Raw genomic sequence first — 14,460 nt, forward strand, 5'->3', positions numbered from 1 at the left:
CAGACTTTGAGTTGGCAGCACACATAGCTCAAAAAACATGGCCGTTTACCAACTATCCATTGCAGCCTTGTACCCAGGTGAAAGAGGACATTCTGAAGGAGATAATCATTCTCCTCTGCCAAGATAGCGAGATTCCTTCAGATCCTTAAAAGGTCTTCCAAGGCATTGCATCCAGGAACCACAAAACATTGTCTTAATTGTCATTAAAATGTGTTAAATACGTCTTTCAAACTACTTCGTATGAACACGTGATAAGAAGAATTTTATGATTGCGAATATTCTCCAATCTTAAAATAAATGAAACTTGTAAAAGTAAAATAAAATAAAATCCGACTGACTTTCAGGGTCACATCTCACACTCGCAACAGCATAAAACAGGGATGTGATTTTCGTCGGGACTCATAAGACCAGATGCTCGTCATATATGGACTTGAGCAACTTCCGACAAGATGGATCATTGGGAACATTAGGAAGTCTGTCTTACATTTGATTTCAAATACAATTATATAGTCTGAAAAAGTCTTTCATTGAACTGAAGCTGAGGGGTACCCTCGACAGAGATGTGGTCGGATGTTAATCTCTAAATGCGATTTTTGGGAACAGAACACAAGCCTATTTCGTGGAGCAAATGGAGCAGCCAAAAATTCACAGCTGCAATGTTTGCCCTTGACTTACGTTTAGTTCTAAAACGATGCAAACAAATGAACATTCATTTAAAAAAAAAAGTTGGCAGCGGTCTGAAAACAAAACAAGCTTTGACAAAGCATAATTTCATTCGAACATTGTTAACATCAACATTAATATGCTGACAAAATACATTAAGAAGAGACGTGAATCTTAAGAAGAAGCACATCTGTCACTTTTCCCAAGTAACACTAATTGCTCTTTGCCTCATTGACGCTGCTAAGAGAATTGCCTGCGATATTTTATACGGGATCTTAATGGGTGTTTCTTGGCCAACTGACATGGTTTGCCTGTCACATGTTTCAGGTCTGTTCTCTCGCAATAAAATGAGGGCCTTTGCATCAAATCAGCTCATCAGGAAGCTCCGCAAAAGCATGATAACGATCCTGATCATTTGAATCGGGTGTGTTGGAGGAGGGAGACATCGAAAACATGCAGGATCGGGGCCCTCGAGGACTGGAGTTGGTGACCCCTGGCAAGCTGATCAAATACGTTTCAATTCAAGGTGACTTGCCATCGCAGCAGACATCCCAGTTGGACATAGCAACGCTCCATTCTACAGTCATTGCCTTTCACTACGTACACAAAGAATGGGGTTGACAACGCCGCACTACTAAATTCCCAGTGGAAAGGTCCGCATGAAACCAGGCAAAAAAGCTGGGGTTAGGCCAGTTCAGAATGACTTAAGTTGGATCAATATATCGGTTTATACGTCTTATTGGATATAAAATGCATTGCTTGGTTATCTGCCTTTTGGTTGATGGTATAGAAAGAATGAGGCAGAGTGAACTGGGACAGGATTGAATTAAACTGAATTAAAGACTCACAATATTCTTTATTTTCTTTGCCGAGCAGTATTGCAAATCAACGACTTCATTTGAAGGTCAACTTTCTAATTTCGTGGAGCAAGTTTTATTTAGTTATTTATTTATTGCATGTTAATCCCAGGGAATTGAAGCAAGGGTTTTCAATAAGAATGACAATATCACAGATGAATAATTGGTTTTCTTTCTTTTTTATCTTATATCATCATGAGTTTTGATTTCTTGAATTTGCATCGTTTATAAGAGTGAATTGTATTTTCTTGTCAAGAGGCAAAGCCAAATTGATATGAAACAACAACAACAACGAACATTAATTGTGCAGCCCTCAAAAGTTGAAATCAAAACTCAGGACTCTATTGGGAAAACATACAAATAATCTTACTACGTTCATAAATATTTTAGCTGATTTCGATTTTAATATATTTTTAAGCTGATAGGCCACTCCTTCTGGGTGGCGTATAGCGTAGTTTACCGTAATTGATTTCCAATTCTGTTTAGCGAGTGGATTTTCTCTTGTAGTTCAGACATTGAATTAATTTGCCTGCTATATTTGTTTTCAAAGTTGGATGTTCTATCTACACCTTAACGCGGTTCCAGCCAGACATCAGTGAAAAGTGGACTCGACCACCACAAGCATTTAATTCCGGTGTTAAACGCGCTATCCGTGTCAGTCTTAGGTTAGTTTAGCAGTTAGCATGGCTTTTCCATCTTTTCTTGTCATCCCTTCGTGAGAAGAATATTTATGTAGCTTATTTACCACCATGAAGGTGATGATTAATGACTCAAGAGCAAATCTGTAACGTGTTATGGCACATTATTATCCAGCGAAGCTTGTTATTATCTAGCAGGTTGTGGTGTAAGTAGCACAGAGCTTGCTTTGACTACCTCCATCTCATACATATGTGACCTAAGCGCATTGCAGCACCAATAACGCGCGTGCATCCAGTGCAGACGGATATAAAAAAAACGACTGCCAGTCGCCTCTCGCGGATGAAGCCTAAGGGCAGCTGTCTTGCAAAGTCAGTAGTTGCCCCCTAAAAGTAGTTGCTTTTAGGGGGCATTCTGACAAAGAAATCACTCGTGTAGCAGGCGCAAAAACCTCTGAAATGAGTCTCAGAAAGCCTGTGTGCATTTAACCTGTGGAGGCCCTACAATTTATCTGCCAAGTATCCCTCTGTTTTTATTTTTAATTTAAACATAATTGAAGGAGATTGAGAGAGACAGAAGACACCTACTGTATATTGTATTAGATAAAAAGCTTTTTGATGAATGTGACTTTTGGCAAAGCCAATTTGACACGACAGCCTTCAGAACAAGTTCAAGTCAGATTAATACCAAGTATAAAATAACTCCACGACACAGCTAAGTGATTTACATTGGATAACAGCACACAGCAATACATGTTGCATCTCATTTCACAGAAGGCTAAGTAGCTTGTCACTGTGGAAGTTGCCTCAAATGTATTTGCATAGCTCGACCTTGCTATTCATAGACGTACAGCTTATACTTTTGCTCTTTGAAAAAGCAGAACAAATCAGCCCAATGGAGTCATGAATGCTGGGGCAGAAACCGACTCCATCCCTATTTTCGAAGGAGTATCCTGAAACCACAGCTTGGGCCAATTTTGACTGGCAGAAAGACTGGAGTACGTGTGGACATGAAGGTAGCTGGTGTGAGAGAAGACAGGGTTAGATGGAGACAACTGATTCGCTGCGGTGACCCCTGAAGGGAAAAGCCGAAAGGAAAAGACGAATAAGAAGAAGAAAGACTGGAGTATACTGGAGACTGCATACACATACACACACACACACACACACACACGCACGGAAATATATGCCATGCTATATATAACTCACATTGCCCACACATCCTTTCCTATTGGCTCTTTTTTTTTTAAGATGCTTTCTGGTCAAATGTGCCCTCACATCACAGAGAGACAGCAATGTATGTACTGAAGCAATCACACACTCCCCAGACAAATCCGTGAAATCCGCGTTAGCCATTCCCGAAGAAAGACCTGCACTGACAGCCCCCTGTTGCCGCATACATAATGCCTAACATCCATCACTGCTAACGTCTTTATCCACGGGACAGATGGATTGCAGGGAAAGCATATTGTCAGGCCATCATAGGTGAGAACATTGTGAAGTGCTGTGGGCAGAAAGAATGGTCTGAGCAAGAGCGAGAGAAAAAACAGTCTTGTTGTCATTAAGGTTGAGTGACAGGGGGGGATAAGGTCCATCACCACCTTGTTATGGGGAGCTCAGGGAAATAGGCCCGGTGAAACATTGTGCGGAATCAACTGAGGGCTGACATGTGCAGACCGAGCAAGTGGGGAGAAGGAACGTGGAGAATCAGTATGTTCTTGTGGAGGAACAGATAATATGAAAACAATTTAAAAATCACAGATTGCATGTGGGATGGAAAGGTTAGAAAGGTCCACCTGCAGAAACACACTTGGTGAGTGAATATTAAACATTTGGTTTGGTAACAGTCTCAGCTAAAATTGGACTCACAATATCTACTTAAGTGCAGTATGAGTAACAAACAATTTCAACACAGTATAAAACCCAAGAGGCCACGCACTGAACATAACAATAGACTATAGCACTGGTGTCACAGTCAAGGCCCGGGGGCCAGATCTGGCCCGCCACGTCATTTTACATGGCCCGCGAAAGCAAATCTAGCATGTCATATCCATGATACTTGCTTAAGTTTGAACCAAAATTTCAAATTGTCATATGTCATCCATAATAACGTGGAGATAGTGCAAGCACGTTCCCGTTTCCAAGCCCCTTATTACATAAACATAAACAATGTTAAAACAAGTCATTATTCTTGACTTCTGATTTCAAAACTCGGTATCCATCAATTTGTTGTGTGCTGTGTATGTAATATATGGAGGTGATTAAACATTGATATGGTTTCACAAAATTAACAGTCAGAACGGCCCTCCAAGGGAAACCGTAAGTAGAATGTGGTCCGCGACTAAAATCAGTTGACATGAGCGACACCCCTGGATTGTAGTATCGGGGAATATTTTTGGGACTCCTACTTATGTTGCGACTTTGGCATCCAGTATAAGCTGAAGCATATTTTTTGTTTTAAGCTTATATTTGGTCACTAGAAGGTCTTGAATAAGACACAGAATTCAACTTAAAGAAGGAATTCTGGGAAGTCCGTACTGGAATGAGGTGATGAATGATTCAACGAGTTAAAGCTTGGGTGGAAACAGAAATCCTGCACAGAAACATCCTTGCAAATAAACTTGCAGTACGTTGGTGGTCACTTGAGATGTCATTTATAATTCATGGGCAGGTTGAAAACCATTGGGGTCTGGGAAAGGACTTATACAGGGATCTGAGAGCACCTTCAACAAACACTTCCTTTTTAAAAAGCCCATTTCTCTATGCTGTTAACCGGCTCTCTTCCCAGTGAGAAATGAGAACATTAACTGGGACATGGACATGGTGCACTCTGAACGGCCCTGCTAAGCCCTCTGAGCTGTAACATTTCACGTCTGAGCTGTGCTCCTTACAAGTGCCCCTGACATCCAAATGCATCATGGGAGGGCTTCAAGGGAGGTTTGGTTGGGGCAAAGTGTGATAAGTTTCAAAAACAGATTGCATCTAAGGGCATTTCCATTAACAACCACACAACATCAATGTTGCAACTGCACCTTGGGGCGCAGGCAGCAGCATGCAGCGGCTATCGACACATACATCATTAGGTGTAAAAATGAGCACTGATCGTACGCTTTAAATAAATAAATAAATAAATAGAACCCATCTATTTAAGATTATGGCCGTCAGGCAGATTTATTCTGTTTTGCAAATGCCTCGAGGCACTGCTAACTAAATAAACCACCATTGACAGAGAACATGCTTACTCCCACTCTTGCTCATGATTCCTTTATCTTGCCTGTGCACCCATATTACCCAATTAATAAGATGTCTTCTTAGATGATTTGTAGACTCTGTGATTCTTGTTGGCCTTACCTCGAGGGTTTATTTGGTATTTATTATTTTTTTCATACAGCAAGGTCAATGTCATCCCGATATACATTTGAGTGGGTGTAAAGGAGCGTGTAGATGTGTCGGAAGGCCTCTAAAGTTGCATAATGTAGCATAAATGACTTAACGCTATAAACAATTTGTTGCATAACAGTGCAGTAGTCTTGTTGGATGACAGTTCTGTATCCTAACTTTATGGAATTCTTTGGTATTTTGATGTTTCAATCACTAAAGCAGATATAACGATAACTTGTTAGTCAACTGCAGTACTACAATTCTACTGGACCCAGTAGTGGTTTTGTTTTAAAAAGTGATGACAAATTAATCCCCAACAACCAGAACAGGTTTCAATCTTGTTTATCAGGATGTTGAAGTGTCCTGCAACCTGCATCAGAAGTTAGACCTCCATTTGTGCATTTGATCAACAACTCCCTCACTATTTGCAGAGCATCTACACTGTAATGGGTTAAAAAAAAAAAACTGTACAAGAGCAATGTGGTGAGGGGCGGGGGAGGTACGGGGTCCAAAATCAGTGTTTCTCACCAGCGGATGCGTGAACTCGGGTGCATGGTCGTTCTTGTCTGTAATTGTAATGGTTGCCGTGGCTGTTCCTGTCAGGCCCACCTCACTTCCAGCCATGTCCTTGGCAACAATCTCAAGCTCATACGTGGTGGTTGGCAGTGTCTAGAAAACAAAGAGTGATAGAAATTAGACAAGTGGGATAAAAGCGAGAATCAGGAATAGGAAACTATAAGGTACAGGATATTATCGAGATGTTTTATTACATGAGAAAGGAATGTCATTTCTTCACAACTCGCTGGTTATGTGCCCCTGGTAGAAAACATTTTGTGGGATCTTTTTTTATTCCCAGTGCAAGTCTGCCACACATGTTCATGGAGCGCAGAATCTGTCGTCATCTGGATCAAATTCACTAAAATTGTGTTACATTCCCTTTGCCAAGAGACCTAATTTTAGTAGACTACTTTCAGCCAACAAATTGTCAGGTGCAACGGGTGAATGTCAAAGGAAACACCCTTGGTCGGCCAGAACACCCAGAATGGCGCAGAGAGATGAACCAAATTACCAAACAAGCACATTAAGGTGCTCATTGGCACGAAAATCAGGATACAATGTTTTTTATGCCGAGTGCAGCTGCACTGTCTGCTTTTTTTGTTTTTTAGTGAGTATTCATACATCTGAAAATGACCATCTTTCACTAAATATATATATACAAATGGACAAAACATGCATGTCAGGCTGATTGGACGCTCTGAATTGTCCCTAGGTGTGAGTGTGGGCGTGGATGGTTGTTCGTCTCTGTGTGCCCTGCGATTGGCTGGCAACTGATTCAGGGTGTCCCCCGCCTACTGCCCGGAGATGGCTGGGATAGGCTCCAGCACCCCCCGCGACCCTAGTGAGGATCAAGCGGTTTGGAAAATGGATGGATGGATGGATGGACAAAAAATAGATATTGTTTGAGTTGACTGGACGAATATGCTTTTTTATGCAATTACATAAATAAAAGTATGTTCATGTATTGTAAAACTGTAACTGCATGTAATGTACTGTACATTACATACTTTTCAGTGGAAAACAACTAGAAAACAAAATAATTATATATATATATATATATAAAATGTTATCGCATCTCGCCCATGCGATAACAGTATGGACTGGAAACCCCAAGGTCAAAATGGGAAACACCTCCGAAGGTGGTGGAGAATGACAGAGCGAAGATCCTGTGGGACTTCCAGATCCAGACTGACAAGATGGTAATGGCGAACCAACCAGATATTGTGATCATAGATAAAGGGCAGAGGAAAGCCGTTGTAGTGGATGTAGCGGTCCCAAGTGATGGAAACATCAGAAAGAAGGAACACGAGAAACTCGAGAAATACCAAGGGCTCAGAGAGGAGCTGGAGAGAGCCTGGAAGGTAAAGGTGACAGTCGTGCCTGTGGTGGTCGGAGCACTCGGGGCAGTGACCCCCAAACTAGATGAATGGTTGCAACAGATCTCGGGAACAACATCGGACATCTCAGTCCAGAAATGTGCAGTGCTGGGAACAGCAAGGATACTGCGCAGAACCCTCAAGCTTCCTGGCCTCTGGTAGAGGACCCGAGCTGAATGAGGGATGGACACCACCCGAGGGGGGGTGAGACGAGGAATTTTTTTTTTAATGTATGTAATGAGATAACACTCGCCATCCAATTCATACCGTCTCCATTCTGAACAGACCACATTTCACAAATGGCACAGTCATATTGGTTTTCCAATATGCAGTACAAGCCTGATTTACAGCCCCACAACACTAGTTAAAAAAACACTCACAGTAAAAATGGCAATAAAAAAATGATATGCAGTATACCACTATAAGATGGAATCCATTACATCCCAAAAATGTCCACATTCTAATCCTCCTCCAGAAAGTGCTGATGCAGTAATCCGAGTAGCCAGTAAAACATCCTTCTCCATTATCCTGCAAAAACCAGATTCTTCAAAATGCTCGCGATGATGATAATCTGAATTTGTTGGTCATGTAAATTCTTCCTTTCTTAAGCATTCTATTTGTGTAGAAACAGCAATGTGCATGTTGTCTTTGCACTTGGCCCAAATAAAAAGGTGTTCTTTATAGTTGAGTGGATGTATTTGAGAAAAAGCATAAATTCTATCGACTGAATCTGTCCATCTGTCGACATATTATGATTTAGTGAATCTAACCATAGATGTCACTTTCCTCAATACTTCAAAACCCAGAGTAATCCGAGGTACAGGATTTGCTGCTGTCATTATTGCTACAAAACATCAACGGCAAAATAAAATAAATTTACGCTCACATTCAAAGTGATGTCTTATCCTTCTACATTCAAATACAATCAAATGTGTTGGAAGATGTCTTTCCTGGAGCTTGTGCCTATGTTGTCGAGGAATGAAATGTGAAGTGAGAGGATTGCAACCCGAATAATCCCTTTATTTGCTGGAATCCATTCCTGGCAGGAATGTTTGGAGGAGTGAGCAAAAAACAGGTGCTTGGTTGTGGTAGAGCTAACACCTCTGTTACAATATACTCTGCAGTGATTCTCCCTCGAGCATTCCAACAGGATGCTTCAGACATTGCTCTCTGAAGCCATCGCCATGAACCTGAGATACGATAACCCAAGAAATGAGGCAATGCAGTTGGCTGCCAATGTTAGTTGCTAATGCTGGCAAGCTAACAAGTAACTCATCAAAGGTCAAGTCTAAATGTTATAGCGTTTTATATTCCTAGTGGTTAATTTGCTTTTATAAATTCCAATGGTACAAAAATAACTTTCATAACATCTTGATGTAGCCCTCTGCATTTGTCATGAAAGTTAAGAAAGTGTTTTATTTTTTTCAACAAATGTATATGAGAGCATCAACTCTGTTCAGAAAATAAATGAACACAAATAAACAGCATAGAGCAGTTGTGAGCATGTGTGTGTGTGTGTGTGTGTGTGTGTGTGTGTGTGTGCTGTTCTTGATGGTGACATCAACGAGAGCAAAATAGCCTCAATTCAAACAGTCGAACCTTTGAAGAGTGGTCAACCCGCTCTACCAAATGAGCCAAAGGCACCCAGCAATGTGCTATTGTTGCTCTCCTGGTCGCTGGTAACACCAGCAAGGCTCCAGCTGGTCACCAGCTTTCACCAGCTTCTGGCTGGAACCCAGCAACCTGCTCAATTCAGAGAGCAAGTTGCCCAGGGACCAAATGTTCAGCTTTCTGAGTGTTGGCTGTTTTGTTTTGCTTTTGCTGCTGCAGCTGTTTTGACATGCACAAAAACACAACAAAATCATGCTGGTCTTTGCTTTATTTTTATTTTTGGAGAGAAAACTACAATAAAACTTGAAACAATGAACAGTCTTAAGTTGATTTTGAATCAGATTGCTCTTGTATTAAAAGAAGGTGTTAAAATAAATGTTAAACTGTATCATTTGGGGCTTTTTAGAGAAACGTTAAAAAAAAACACATCTGAAGGCCATGATGTCAAATTACATTTTGTTACATCTTGTGCAATACAATACAATACATGCTGATGTTAGTGTTACATTGAGCACTCCTTGAAAACTAAAAATTGGACTCAATGTAACAGACTTTCTTATATGTTCAAAGTAATCACAGGAAACTCTTGCTTGTTTTATTTTTCAACGCCCATTCTAAATGTAGAGCAGTCCATCTAAAACCTACGAACACCTCGACTTACACTTGTTTTATTTTTCAACTGACGTTATGGCGCGAAGCTTTTCATACGGGCTTTAAAACCAGGATGCCTTTTGGACAACATTTATAGGCCGGTAATCTGCAGAGCCCTGCTTGGGTTTCAGACCTCTTGTAAAAGAAACAGTCACACTCCATACATTATTTTCTATTGATTATCTTGTTCAGGGTTGTGGGTGCTGTATCCTGGCTGGCGGGGTCCACACTGAACAGGTTGCCAGTTGATTAAGGACAGAGTAATACAACTATTCAATTCACATTCACACCAATTGGCAGTTTCACTCCTTCCTCAGTTCTCAAAAATAATTGGAAAAAGTCTTTGCCATAAAATTAAATCACTGCATTGAAAGCCGCTACATTTTGAGCTCACAACGTGGATTTAAGTCAAACGGGTCAACTGCAATGGAAACGTCTTTGACGTTGCTGAAGCAGAAATAGGCTCGCCGGAGTTCATGCTGGAAATCTCGATGCACGCAAACTCCATCTATAAGGAACTTCAAGTAGACCTCCATTAGCACATGATGTAAAGATTGCCAGGGCGATCAGAGATCACTGCTTTTCGACCCAGACAGTTCCTGGCCGTGTGTGTAGAGCTCAATTTGTGTCAAATGGAATAGCATGAAATTATAACAAAAATTGATTATCACAGCCGATTTAACTTTTTTTTTTTTTTTAAAGAGAGAGATAGACGCACCACTCACATTTTTGCATCCGTATCAAGATACAATATAGATAGTGCTCCTACAATATTTTGAATGACATAAAAGGGAAGAAACACACCTTGAACAGATTTTACTGCCTCAGGAATTTTATGTAGCAACACAATTCAAACCCCAATGCTTGTAGTATCTCCGAAACTCTATCCATTAAAGTGGCTGCTCGCGAGGGGCTGAGAAGTAGCCTGAGACTATAAACAGGTGTTCCTATCAATAGTTTGTCACACATGGTGGCATAAGTGAAGCTCAGAAGCTGTTGAATGACCAAATGCTGCGAAAGCAGGTGGTGCTCTACAGACCTGTGAATCAAACGCACCATGACACACTTCATGAATAAACACACACACACACACACACACACACACACACACACACACACACACTTGTATACAGACAAACTTTTGCCCTCCAGCTGGAAAAGAGCTGGGCTCGGGGATGGTAGCAGTCTCAGTGGTGTCTAAACACACTGCTTGTGGTCTCTTCTGGAGCTTGACAATGTCTTAATGAGACTTTCACAAGTCTCAACTCAATTATAATGTCTCTGCCAATTCCTGGCAGTGAAAAGATGTTTCCGTCTCCTCAGGGCTAGAGTTACAGCAAGACGGATTATTTTCTCAAAGTGCAAGAAAAAGTGTTGATTGAGACACTTGTTTATTTCAGCACCTTCAATTTTCAGCTCCTTTTGGATTTTGCCAACACCTAATGAAATCACACCGGCAAACAGACACGTAGGTGTGGAGGTAATGAATCTGCCTACAAGATACCCCTAATATCTGAAAAGGGGTGTCTTAATACCAACTAGAATTTGTTTGTCAAAATGCTACATTGTATAGAGATAAGTATTAGTCACGAGTCCCTGAAGTGCTTCTAGCGTATGAAATTATTTGAAAAAACCATAAAGCCATGCATGATGCAAATGTCTGAGCCACAAGTGATTTTAGAAATTCTGTTTGTCAAAGCGGTTGAGAAATGAGAGGGATGAAGTGGCGCACGCCACATGATATGGCAAACCTTATGAACACTTCTGATCTGAGAATGACATTTCCGACTGTCACACTCTGCCATGAAAGGATTTCATCAAAGGAAGGGCTGATCACAGAACAAAGCAATGAGGGAGGAGGGGGTGAGAGGAAGCAAGGCAGGCGTAGTAGATCGGGAGGAAGAGGACGAGAAGAAATTGAGGGAGAGAGATGCTGGGATACCACATTAGACACCGCATCAACTTGCTGGACATGATCCAATTTGCAGGGAGTACTTTGTCTCCTACGGCCACTTGTCACTCGATGCACCAAATCTCGGGCAGTTTCCTTTCAATTTAGACAAACGATGACACCGATGACAGACAAAGCTTGGAAGATTTTTTTTCACAAAAATCTATTTTTGAGGTACGATGTTTTTACTAGTTCATTCAAAAAAAATCACTCACTGCCATTGACAAAGTTCCACAGAGGAAAAGAAATCACAAATAGATGTATTTGTGAACAGTGAACCGGGTTTCCTGTAGATGTGTGGGTCAGTCAAAATTCCAAACCAAAATATTACAGATGACAAATTTAGCATATATACATAAAATGCCTAAAATCCATATCCCTGCAAGTTTACATGAAAAATGATCACTTTTATAGCATTGCTCAGAAATCACGATGTTCCATCACTGGTGAGCTATTTTTAGAACAGGGCTGCGAGTTACTCATGTGGTCCTTGGTGGCGACTTGGTGCCAGGGGGTTTACCAAATATCAAAATCTGCTCTTTGAGGCCATACATCTCTATAGTCAATCAAAATTGCAGGGATGTATAGAATTATTGCAAATTATATCATATACTCTGTCTTCAAAGGTGTTATGCTTCACTTTATTTTTACGGGTGCGTGTCCATGCGTACTATGTTAAAAACAGAAAATCCAAGAATTCATTGTGCCTAGAAATGGTACGAAACACGTTGCAATTGAGTGCATTTACAATCGGCAAAATAGTTGCTGCAAACATTAAATGACAAAAAAGAAAACATGGACTGCCTTCACATCTCAAATGCATGACATTAATTTCCAAAGTTAGAGCAATAGTTAAGAAAACGGTGTTAAGAAGTCTCTTTGGGGTACTGCTCTTAGATGCCACAACCGCTGGTAAAGGAATTGGTAGCGATGAGAGTAAATTCTCCCCAATAACAGGAGGAAATCTTAAACAGAACCACAAGAGGCAGTTTACCTTCATAAACCAATCGATATCCTTCATAACAAATCCTCTCTGAGGAACAGACACACACATTTTAAGGGGTAGGAAGGTCAACAACACTCCCTATGGTTCCAAATAAATGTGGTCATCCTGTAGTTTTGGGCGGATCCTTTGCCTCTTCCCCAAACTCAGTTATGATAGGGTGAGCACAAGGAAAGCGGTGGATAAAGATAACACACCACCAGGGACATGCAGAGGGTGGGGCCAATGGGAGGCGGTGGCCCCCCGGGCATCCATCTGGGGGATATCCACAGCCCCTCCCGCTCCTGCCACTTCTCTTTGGCGTAAATGTAATTAGGTGCACGTGTGTCGCCGATTATTAACAGATGAATGCACGTCTTGAAGGGCCATCTTGCAGGGATAGGCCATATTCTTTGAGAATCTCCCCCTCCACCTGCCCCCATCAATGAAAATATTTCTTGTCATGTGCAACAGATGATAGGTATGTGTGTGTGTGTGTGTGTGTGTGTGTGTGCACGTTTAGCCAGATGTGCCGAACTACTGTGTTGGTTAAAGGATCCACAAATGCGAAACTACAATTTGCTACCTCATTTGCAGCGGTATAAAAGAAACACAATAGTTCAAAAAGTGCAGTTAGAGAGGAGCTCGGCAAAACAGACATAAATTGTAGAAGAGAAGCCTCAATCACCGCTCCTCCAAGGTGATGCTCAACATACTCTCAAGTGGGTTCTTTATTTTCTTTCTTCTCCCACCATTACAGCTTCTCTCCTACAGCTTCATTGTTTTTTAAGCGTATGGTATAGACTTGTGTATTCCACTTTGGCTTCAGGCCAGCAAATCTCAAAAAAAGTGTGCAGTTAAAAAAAAAGCTACACCAATGAAAAGCTCAGTGAAACCCTACTTAATTTTAATTTGTATGAAAACAGAAAAAAATGGTTCAGATATAGACCTCCCAGTTCATGTACGATGCATGCTTAATATTTTATGCCCTTCTCAGTATTTACAAAATACACTCAAGAAAAAATACAATTATTTTGAAAGTTTGAGCGGGGGGCCCAAATAAGAACACATGACTTTTGATATTTGCAATATTGGTGAATATGTCCAAATTGTGCAGGCAGACACAAAATCTGCGGCCTATTTCATTCATAAATATGGACAAGAATGATTGAGGTGGCCACAGTGCAGATCTGTGATTTCTCTGGCCAACTTTACCTCATTCGTCCACAGAAGCCAGCATGGGGTTCCTTCTCAATATACCGTACATACGTGAAAACCTGTAACCATTGTAAATAGCACAGCCACCTCATGCTGTGTTAGAGGAATCTATGAGCAAAATTGTATCATGTATAAAGTTTCATTTTAATTTGGGCACATCGAAACGTTTGGGTGCATATCCAGCACCCCCCAAATGCCTGTGCATAAAGGCGCCGGCTACCTGGCCGGAGGGCTGTTGAAGTCCACAATTAGCACGTCAATGCAGGTGGGCAATCACGGGGGAGAGGGCGAAACTCGGTCACAAAAGGGGAATGAATAATTCGGGAACAGCGGTTGAACAACAAAAGACGAGTTGAGAACACCCGTCGCGCCCAGGCGACATTGGCCATCCGCAAAGTCTGCAACATGTTAATTCAATGTAGACCAGACAGAAAAGGCGCCAACGTACTGGTGGTTCAATGTTTAAAACAGGTAACCAATCACTACCGAGGGGCCGGACCGGGGGTGCGGTATGCAAATATCGGGGGCAGTGTTTTCCTTGTATTTAACAATAGAAGTCTGAATTGGCGGGAAGGGA

General features: G+C 41.3%; 1 protein-coding gene across 1 annotated transcript in view; it reads right to left on the minus strand.

Moving 5' to 3' along the window:
* The window catches only part of cdh13 (cadherin 13, H-cadherin (heart)), a 267,321-nt gene that overhangs the window by 62,639 nt on the left and 190,222 nt on the right, over window positions 1-14,460 (minus strand). The window contains exon 9 of the mRNA XM_086108938.1: window positions 6,065-6,205. Within this exon, the coding sequence (XP_085965064.1) occupies window positions 6,065-6,205 (141 nt within the window). The remainder of the gene's footprint in view (window positions 1-6,064; window positions 6,206-14,460) is intronic.

This window comes from Hippocampus guttulatus, chromosome 4 (genome assembly GCF_054856545.1).
Source record: "Hippocampus guttulatus isolate MCC_2025c chromosome 4, RoL_Hgut_1.0, whole genome shotgun sequence".
Classification (NCBI taxonomy): Eukaryota; Metazoa; Chordata; class Actinopteri; order Syngnathiformes; family Syngnathidae; genus Hippocampus; species Hippocampus guttulatus.